Here is an 11,278-nt window from a genome sequence, read left to right on the forward strand (position 1 = left end):
ATTGCTTTGTCTTCCCAAGTATCCATTTATGCCGGTGGTTCAAGCTCCAAAGCACCCATCACTACTGCTTCTACCACAACCTCCCAACCACCCCTCCTGTTCATACTTCAACAACCCAAGAACCCGATCATGCCGTAGCGCTCAAGTCAACAACTTCCTCTGAAGCAGGGAACTTTCACAAAAAAAAAAAAAAAAGAATGGGAGGGGGAGGGAAGAGTTGTTCCTTGCACTTCAGCTAACACTTACAGAAGCATATTTCAGGAATATCTTCATCTATTCTAGCCAAGGATCCAACTGAAGATCTTTGGATGCGGAGAGGAAACTACTCATATATATCAGCTTTTGGAGCAATTTTTTTTTTTTTTTGGGTCATTGTGGACCAAAATTCAAAGTGATCCGGTAGCATATCAGAGCCATCGCTATTCACTAGCATTTTGAGCTTTTGGCTTTAGCACAAGCATCTACAACATGATATTTGCAAGCCAACTACTCAGTCAGATAAAGTGAAATCCTGTTCTTCATGAGGAAGGTCAAGGGGATCTTTCAATGATTTGGAGAGAGAGAGAGAGAGAAATAAATAATGAAAGCAGCATGTTCAAAGGTTTGAATGTGATGGAAATCCAACGCTGCTTGCAATATTTAAAAGGAAAATAAGGCTGGTATTGGCATCTTTTGAAGAAGAAAAGAAAAGCAGCGCATAGAAGTAATAAAAAGTAGTAATTTGTTAGGTGGTTTTTTGGCATGTAAGATTATTATCAAACCTCCTTGGAGTATCTGCTATTAATTTATTTGATCAAAGAGAACACATTCTGAGCTCAACAAAGTTAAGCAAACTTTAACTGGCAACATTAACAGGATTGATCAGATGGATTAATTTTGAGAACACCTTTCTCATCTGCATACATCACTAGCCAACTCAAGATTGTGTTGATTTATCTGGTGTGCATTAGCTGTGGCAGCATTAGACAAATTGTTGGTAGGCATCAGAATGTGTTTGTTAGACTACATTTACAACGCCCTCTTCTCCGAGGAAGCAGCGGTAAAATAGTGAAAAGCTTCAAAACCAACCGCCCAGTGATTGATGTACTGCTTATCAACTGTGTGTGCTCACAAGGTTATGTACTTGCGAAACTTGATAGCCTTATATGTCGGGATTCAGATCGTCTAGAATGAACGTTTCATTTCCTCTTTATGAAGGCAAAACAATGGCAAAAGTCCTTCACCATGCTGCTTCATCAGTGCTGACATATTACCAATTTCTCTCAGGGGTGAGCGTCTCGGGAGAAGTCCAGCAGTGCATGTTTGGGTCTTTCTTCTTCCATCCCTTGAGAGCTCCTTCTGATTGCAACCATCACCATATGCACAATGGTTTTCCTTTGAGTGACACACAAGTACCCGCTTCTCTGTTTCATTTTGTGCTTCTTGATTAATAGGTGAACTAATTCCGGCCTTCACAATTTTTCCATCTCTTTCCTTCCTCGATCTCTCAATCTCTTCATGAAGAATAGATATTTCTGCCTGTAGCTCATTAGCACTTGCTTCATATGAAAGAGCTTTCTGTCTCCATTCTTTCACCTACAACAAACGTGTTCAATTAATTAGTTGTGTTTACAAAAAAAATGAGGCTTTCTTTTTCTTTTGCCCACCATGATTTTCATAGTTATAACAAACCAATTTCCATTCCCACCCTCTGCCACTTGCAACTTCCGTTCCTAATAAACTGTATGCAACTAAAAGTTCAACTGGTTGATATAATTATATATATATATATATGATAATTTGAACCAGGGAAGCCAGGTTTCCTTGACATATTTGTCTAATCTAATTCTATTATTTCATCATAAAGCCAAAAGACTGCATTTAGCGTAAAAAAAAACCTGTAAATGAAATTAAAAGTAAATTCCAATTCTGAAACCTAACAGACTAACTTCATAGTTTCCAAATCTTAGTGATATTTAGCAACGAATGAAGGTTCAAACTTTGAGACATGGAAAGCACTAAAATAGCTCCCTATGCAGTGATGGAGAAAACTTTGCAGTTAAAGACCACAATATCAAAACACCTATCACTAGGATGTGGTTGCTTTTGTCGTCCTCTGCCCCCCAGTTAAATGCCATGATGCCATTGAAACAGTCATAGATAAATACTGAGAGACAACATAGAATAACCAGCAATAAGTAGCTTATGAAAATCTTACAGCAGATTGCAAGGATTGAATCTGATAGTCTGAATCAAGTGCACGATCTTCCCAAAAATCTCGAGAGGTCTGCAAATCTTCCATCTCATCCCTTACCTGCCCCAACATCTCTTGCATATGGGACCATTGTTTAGTCTCAGCACGAACTTGCTCTACAATCCTCTGCACTATAGCCTTGCAATGTCTTGAACAGACTCTTGCACCATGGGGCATTTTCTCCTGCAGAAACAAGTGTCTGGCAATCAATTGGGAATCCAGATTTTTATCTGCTGTGAAATAAATTAATGAACACCAACAGTAATCAGATAACAATATTGTCCTTCACTTATAGTTTAAAATTAAGGCTTAACTGCAATATATTGTCTTATTTTAGAAGTCATGTTTGCTTTGCTGTAACATTCTAATAGTTCAACCTTTTGTCAAAACTTTGAAAGAGAATAAGCGGTCCTCTTTTTCACAGATATCATAGTAAATGCCAGTATTGCACAGTCAACTTGAATTAACAAATAATAAAAATTTTAATTAACGCTCCTTCATTATCCAGTTTGGAATTAATGGTAAGAGAAAATAACAGTAACTTGACAAGAGTGTTCTCTCTATAATATAAAACAAAATTAACACGACATAGTATTCTTAGACCCCACAATTGTTTGAACAATAACAATGAAAAGTAGAAACGGTCTAATTATCATTTTGCTCAAATTCTTCAAGAGCTCAACTAAGGCAAATGTACCCGCTTCCAGATATGTGCATGTCAGCTAACCAAATAATGAATAGTCTAATACAAGGAGTACTCAAATGAATAGGATGATTTGATTTTTCGAGGAAAGCTAACCATTAAGGCAATGCTGTAGCTGCCCTCTATACTTCAGCAAAAATGCTGCAAGGATTAAAGCACACCCTGCTAGTTGATACTATGTTCTTCTGCTTAAGCTATCTGACTTGAAATTAGGTGATCTGAATTCAACTTATAAACCATTGTGCCAATAAAATGTCATTCGTACGAAATGTGGATGTTTCCGCCTAACAAATTCGAAAGCCTCCGACGGTAGGAATTAGCAAGCTAGACTTACAGAAATCTGTCTCCAACCGCAACTCCGGCTGTTGGAAATTCTCTTTCACTACCATCTCGATTAATATTCAGTTTTTGAAGATTTGATAGAACTAATAAAGGGCTAGACAGTGATTGATGATTCAAGGAGTTTACCTTGTGTGATTGCTGTATGGATGGCAAGGACAAATCAGAATAATCAATCCTTTTTGAGCTGGAGGCAGAACTAGTGGTAGAACTGTTAGCTCTAGAGAGCATTGAACCATATTCCTCCTCCATTCTCTCTAATAAAGTCCCCTTTGACAATCCCTCCATCTTTCTTCTTAAAATTTCCACCTGCAAATTTGCTACAAATTAAAACTCCTCATCTAAAACTCCTATCACTACTTGGAAAATGTGTCGAAAGAAAAGAATTGTTGTAAATTATCCTAAACTACTTAGTAGCTCTAATCCACCCCCACCCCCCACCCCTTTTTTTTTATTTTTCTTCCCATCTTGAATCACTACGCTGCAAAGAGTAGAATAATATCCAGAACTAATAGGAAAAGAAGAGTGTTATATTCTTACATTGCTGTTGCGATTTGAAAGAAAGCTCTCATCCCCTTCACTACTCGTTTTGATTGACAAGCTTGCTTCTGCCATCTCGCGAATCTCCTTCACACATATTTCTTCATCAGATATTCCTCCAAACTTCTCTAGCTGCCTTTGGAGAAAAGATACTTGCTTATCAAAATTACTACATTTTTTGACCTCTAAGTCTGTGACGCCTGACCTCCTTTGCAGTTTTGCTAATTTCTCCACGAAATCATTGATTTGCTCCTCCAATATCAAGCTCACATTCTTTCCTTCACAAATATTCTTTTTTCCCTGTAAACCAATTGCCAAATCAAGGTCATTGAATGGCACATATATGAAAAGAGAAAGAGAAAAAAGGTAGGAATGTAAGAAATTAATGTTGAACAAGAAAAGATAAACAGATGCTCAAATAATGAAAAAGAAAAAAACAAAGTAAGCATGTTATTCAATGTCTCATGTTCACTTTTGTCTGTTTTTTAAAACACAATAACTCAAAGCAAAAGACTCAGAATTGACATACCTGTTTCTGTACATTTAGCCATTAAACAAATGAAGACAAGAATCAAATATTCAACAAATTAATTTGGGACAGGGCTAAAACCAGAAGCTCACAGTATCAAACAAAAACAAAAATAAATGTGTCATCTGAAAAGAAATCAACAGACGTTCTTTTCAATAGCTTATGAAATAAACAGAGATTCAAAGTGGGAAAATATTATGAATAAATAAATCAATAAATACTAAATATTTGAAACCTTTTTTTTATGATTCTTCGCTTGCTATAGCCCGTATGCCTATATCTGACATGCTCAGCTTAATTAAATACAACTGAGCTTATTTCAATGGACATCTTTCTTATCCCACATTCTATCAACAACAACCCAACAAAAGCCTGAAATCAGAACTTGTACTAAACAAGTTTTGTCTTTTGAAAATATATTACAATCAACTTTCACTAGTTGGTTCCAGATAATAAGAAATAAAAACACCTCACTTTCCTTTCTTCTGCTACATTAATTAATATTTTCTCAAGAACCAACCAGACAATAATAAAAACAAAACACGCAGAGAAAAAAGAGAGGAAAGAAACTAACAGAAAGCAAAGTTTGAACAGCAGATTTCAAGGTCCTCTCCAGCTGCACCCTTCTTCTCTCCATTTTCTTAACAGCAATCTCTCTTTCCATCCTCAACAATTTACATTCTGCTCTCAACATCTCAGCTTGGAACCTCCACTTCTCTTCTTCAACCAAAACTACACTACTCTTTTCTCTCTTCTCCTCCGCCACCCTCTCTCTTCTCCTCTCCTGATCACACTTCCTTGGACTCACCAGCAACACTGGAACAACCCCTCTTGTAAGAGACCTTTCTTCATCAAACAAGCTCTCCGGCTTCCCTTTTCTCTCCTTCTGCGAACTGGGTAGGTTTGAAGGACTTGCCTTTGGTGCTTGCCTTCTAGGCCTGCGTGGCAAATGAAGGATTCTTGGGGTTGGTTGTGCAGGAGGGTATTGCCATTTAGCCCTCCTTGTTATGGTTGTTCCCATTGATATCCTCTCCATGCAAACACCCAACTCTCTCTCTCTCTCTCTAACTGCTTTCTTGCTTGGTTTTCTTGGTTTTGAAAAAGCCGAGCTCTCTGTTTAGTGTTTACTACAAGTGGTGGCTTCACTGCCTTAATGCATGCTGATATAACAACTTTTTCCTTTTGTTTTTTTACTTTGTTGTGGGGTGATTTTGAAAATTGAAGAGCTTTGTACAATAGGTTATTCGGTTTTAGTTAGAGACAGTGTGAGAGTTCTATTAACGTTTTTGAACACAAGTTGTACCATCTTGTTTTTTTGTCTGAAAAAAATGCAGAGGTTTTTGTCCTTTGAAGTGGGTTTTGGTTTTACATTGAGAAAATGACAGTGTGGACTCGGAAGCTGAGCAGCACAACTGTGAAAATATTTGGACTTTTTAACAGAAAAAATGTACCTGATTTTCTTTGTTTTTTGGACTCCAAACTGAGTTTTCTTTTTTTTTTTTTTGTTTTTCAAAATTTAAACAAGGAAAATGATAGGAGTTTAATGAGAATTTGTTGGCAGTAGTAAAACTGTGCAGGAAAATATAGTTGGGCTCTCTTATAGAAAGAATTGATTGTATATTTTTAGTGGGTGAAGAGTGAGCAAAGCAACCAAAGTCGACATTTGAAATTGCAAGGGTAAGTTTAATTTAGAGGGGAGCTACCAAACCAGAAGTATGTTTTAATTGGATGGTTTTTAATTCAGTAGATTTTAATAGGGTTTGATTAGGTTAAGTTAATAATGATAAGGAAGAGAAGAAACGGACAAAACCCAATCCAAATAAAAAAAAACTAGGGAGACAAAAACTATATAAAAGAGAGAGAGAGAGAGAGAGAGAGAGAAAGAGCAGGCGTGCAACCTCGTTCAGAGGAAGAAATGGAGATTTTTGAATTTGGGTTGTATGATAAAAAATATAAAAAAAATTATATAATTTAAAATTTTAGTAAAAATTATATATAAATTTGGTGAAAATTATATATTTTATATTTAATATATAAACAAAAATTATAATAAAATTATTTTTATAATTTATATATAATTACTACAAAACAATTAAAAATAAATACATAAATTATCCGATACTTTTTTTCAAATGAAAACTGAGTGTGCATGTGTTTGTGTTTTTTTCCTATTTTTTGGTCCGTTGTGATTTGGTCTGGTGTGACTTGGTGTGGGTAATTTATTTCATTCGAGCTTATTATTTTTATGGAAATCTGAGAAGGATGTGCACTTATTGTATGTTCCCTCTTATATTACTAATTTTAGAATATTCTTTTTTTTTGTAAAAAAAATTTAAAAATAGATAGATTGTTTAATTTTTTATGTCATGACAAAATGTGTGTGCATTTGAGATGACTTTAATAAATGACAATCGATGGGATTCGAACTTAAAACTTTTTCATCAAAAAAATTAAACTTTAATCGATTGAACCAATCACTTGTTCGTATAATATATATATATATATATGTAAAATGGGGAAATGCATAATACCCTTAAGTAGTTAATTATTTTATGATGTACCTATTTTTTTGTTTGGGTAAAATCAATGAAGATTTTTATTACGAAAAATATGTATCCATAATAATTAAATTGAACATTATGGTGGCTAGGCTTAGGTTTATTCTTGTTATTATGAGACTGAAATTTGAAAACCTGTTCTTATTTCTTTTGTAACTCATAATAAACCTAGCTATTATTATGAGAAATGCATACGCATTTGTTTTCTTTATTATATAAAAAATCATAATTCTAGAGTAAAGAAAAAAATATAAGTATTATAATTGGACCTATAAATTTATTGAATATTAATTTTTGAAAATGATTATATAAATCAATTAAATTAAATTTTAATTTACAAATTATTATTATTATTATTAAAAATACTAATAATATAAATAAGTAAATTTTATTAATTGACTAATTGATTCCTATACTCAAATGCTTCCCTACTACATAGTTACTGCAGAATTTTTTTCCCGAAATTAAAAATTAAAAGTAGTTAGAAAATTTTGTTTCAATTATTAAATTCAATGTAAATAAAGTTTCAATTGATATTTACAGTTATTTTAAAAATTATATAATATTTTAAAATTTAAATTTACATACATATTTTTTATCTCAAAATCTGATAACTTTCAAAAAATAAATTTTGAATTGAATGTTCATGCTTCCCCACTACATAGTTACTCCAGAATTTTTTTTTTCTGAAATTAAAAATTAAAAGAAGGTAGAAAAACTTGCTTCAATTACTAAATCCAATGTAAATAAATTTTAAATTGATTTAATTCAATTGATATTTATAATTGTTTTAAAAATAATATAGTATTTTAAAATTTAAATTTTAATACATATATATTTTTTATTCTCAATTCTGATATCTTTCAAAAAAATAAAAAATTTTGGATTGAATGTTCAAATTTGATTAATTAACTAGTTGGCAAAAACACTTTAAGAAGACATGAAATTAAGGTTCGACTCTAACCTCTTCCCCTCCTCCGCTACCGTCCTCTTGAAACAGAAAAAAAAAAAAAAAAAAAAAGCTAGCAAGTAATATAATTATTATTTTGGTCCATGTTTCCAATAGCGTGTAGGGCAAGTTGAGCTGCTGTCTACGCTTAGGCAAAAAGGACAATCATGAGTTCATAATGGATCAAAATGGAACCAATATCCATAACAAGTCAAAAGAATTCCACGATAACGTTTTATTTCAATGACAAGAAGTAGGTAGCGTAGCCTGAAATTTTAAGAATTAATAGAGGAGAATAATTTGGGATCAATATGTAATTAGTGAAAAATAGATATGACATGAAGTAATTAAGACTAGAAAATTATTAGTGCTATTTAGTGTTTTTTAAATTTTAAAACTAGTGTTGATATTACTAATCGATATTGAATTATAAAAAAAAAAAAACAATTTTACAAAATTATTAATTAAAATAAGAAAAATTACAATCATATTCAAATATAACATAAAAAAAAAAGTAATTACTTGAAATAGACAAACCAACCAAACAATGAACCAATACATAGTTCATTGACAATATACAAAGAAATTTTTAGCAATTAAAAAGTAAAAATTTTGTAAATTAAACCAATAAGAGATAGCTTGGTGAACAATTTTTTTATTACATATATCCAAAAATGTATTTGATATACTAAAGATTATTTTCAAAATATTAAAACTTTTTAAAATAATCGTAAAATGATTATATATCTTAATAGATATGTGTTAACTTTTTAATTTTATTTGTAAAACTTAAAACTTCATTGTCATACAAAATAATAATTCTTTTTAATCATTTGAACTTAATTATAATAATAATAATCAATTATTATATCAATATTTAATATCATTAATTAATCAATTATTAAATTAAAACATAATTAAATAATTAAATTCACGTACGATGAGACTTAAACACTTCAAAATTCTAAAATCTCCTCTTTATCATTAAATCAAGGTTTCGTTGATCCAGCTACTAAAGTTATATAAAGAAAAAAAATTTTATATTTAAAATTGTTAAAATTAAATATGATTTACTAAAATTAAAAATTAAATATTCATCTTGTGAGATGTTAGCATGAAGAGATAAATAATTGTCTATATATAGATTTTTTTGTCTAAAACACATCTTCCATGGAGTAGTGTTGAATTATCTTAAACAAAACTAGAACAAAACTACATGATCGGGCTTGCCAATTAGTAGTAATTGCATAGTGCTGTAGTTTATATATATTATATCAATTTAAAATATGATAATACAATATAAAAAATATAAAATACAAAAAAATAACATAATTTAAAATTTTAACCAAAATTATATTTAAAATTTAAAAAACATTTTAATATACTAATAATAAAATATTTTTAACTCTACAAACAAAATTTAATAAAAATTTTTTTAATTTTACAAAATTAAAATAATAACATATCTTATTTTTTAAAATTAATTTTTTATTTTTTAAATACACACTAAACAACATATGTTACCATTTTAGCCTCACTTATAAAATTAAAAAAAACTCTATTATCATAATATTTGTTAATTTCTCATCAAATTATTTATCTTTCGCTGATTTTTCATTTTTTAGGAGTTCATATGCTTGCCTCCTTCTCCAACAATCTGCCATGTGTCTTCCGCTGATTGGTTGCAAGGAAGTTAACCATTGATTATCCTAATAATCCTTCCAAAAATCTTTTGAGTAGCTGAAAAATACCACAAGTCGGCCATCGATTGGCTGCAAGACTGTTGACTTGGCAAAACAGAGCTTATTTAATTATTTTAACTAATAAAATTATCAATTGACTTATTCCTGGTTGAAATAGTCATGTGTCTCAATTTTATTGGCTGACTGACTGCCATGTCATTCCCACGCCAATCCATTCTTGTCTTGCCACGTGTATTTAATGGTGAATACTTTTTTGTATATATATATATATATATATAAAGACAATAACAAATACAAACTTAATTATATGTAATTCTCAAGGAAATATTAGTATGTTTTTATAAACTTATGGAACTAATAGAAGGTAAGGTTAAAGAGTTAAATAGTTAGTAATTTTTTATATTTTACAAAAAATATTTTGATAATAAAATTTTGATCATATCAAAATAATATTAAAAAAGTGAGCCTTTAAAATAAGAGATTAAATTCACTTAAGATACTCTTAGCATATTAATAAAAGCAAAAAAGTACTGAGAGTGGAAGTAGAATTGGAATTGGAATTGGAAAATAACATGATTAATTAGTATCGAAAGTGGCTCGTTGTTAGAGCTGAAGGGGCCTTGACTCCTCCAAAGTTTTTAAACACCTTTAGTGTATATATTTAGAGGGGTTGTATTATTAGAGCTTGAGGAAACTTTGGCCCCTTAAAGTTTTAAAATATTTAGTATGTGTATATATTGATCCTCAAATTAAAATTGTCATTTTTACGGTTTTATAATTAAGTTTATGTATTATTACAATTAAACAGTGGTTAAAATTATATTACTATTTGTTTATTTGTTATATCAATTAATAATTACTTTAAAATTTTTTAAATTAAGCGATTTACTATAAATTTTAAATCGTAATCATTTGAGTTGAAGAAAAACCAAATTAATTTTTTAGTTTTTTCAATAACACTCTAATTGCCAACAAAATATTGAATATATATGCTTTTTTATTTCTTTTTAGCTTACTTCAATTTTCATTTTCATATGATTTTCTTTCTTTTAATTTTACTTTAGATCTCTATCTAATACTATCTTACAATCTTTTTTTTAATCACATTCAAACCTATTTAAAAAATAGAAAAAAATCATAGTTTTTAATCTCAAAATAAATTTTAATTTTTAAAATTTTTTTTTTTTGTTTTGACAAAATATTATTAATTAACTATTGATTTATTTATACTCTTTTATTTCCATTTTTAATTATCAAAAAATCAAGAAAATTTTATAAGTCATTGAAAGACTATACTTAGTAATTCTACTATTAATTTGAAAGTATTATTCTTAACAATTTTAATGCTACCATTATAATGTTTTTATTTTTAAAAATTTATTTGTTTGGTTATTTTTTATTAGTATATTTTATGTGTCTGATTATTTTTTATTAATATATTTATGTGATAAAAGTTTTATAAAAATGAGATAAAATATAATATCAACTAAATTATAACCCGTGCGCTGCATGAAATAGTTTTATTTATTTAATATGAATATATATAAATTAGTTTTATTTAAATTATATTCAAATCTTTAAAACTCATAACATATATAAAATTTATATATATTGACTTGTCATTAAAAAATAAACTTTTTGAAAACAACAAAAAAAATTATGTCTTTTCTTTGGATATTTTTGTTTACAATAATATTTATATACCTATAAAATTATATCAAATA

General features: G+C 29.8%; 1 protein-coding gene across 1 annotated transcript; it reads right to left on the reverse strand.

Annotated features, from left to right (window-relative positions):
* Positions 1 to 1,016: 1,016 nt before the first annotated feature.
* Positions 1,017 to 5,454, reverse strand: LOC111284313 (uncharacterized). The gene is made up of 5 exons (XM_089763339.1): positions 4,914 to 5,454; positions 3,816 to 4,107; positions 3,405 to 3,584; positions 2,198 to 2,416; positions 1,017 to 1,575 (listed from the first exon to the last, which is right to left on the reverse strand). The coding sequence occupies exons 1-5, from the start codon at positions 5,378 to 5,380 to the stop codon at positions 1,165 to 1,167; spliced, it is 1,569 nt and encodes a 522-aa protein (XP_089619465.1). The 5' UTR covers positions 5,381 to 5,454; the 3' UTR covers positions 1,017 to 1,164.
* Positions 5,455 to 11,278: the final 5,824 nt, after the last annotated feature.

This window comes from Durio zibethinus, chromosome 6 (genome assembly GCF_047325235.1).
Source record: "Durio zibethinus cultivar Kanyao isolate XHJ-2024 chromosome 6, ASM4732523v1, whole genome shotgun sequence".
Lineage (NCBI taxonomy): Eukaryota > Viridiplantae > Streptophyta > Magnoliopsida > Malvales > Malvaceae > Durio > Durio zibethinus.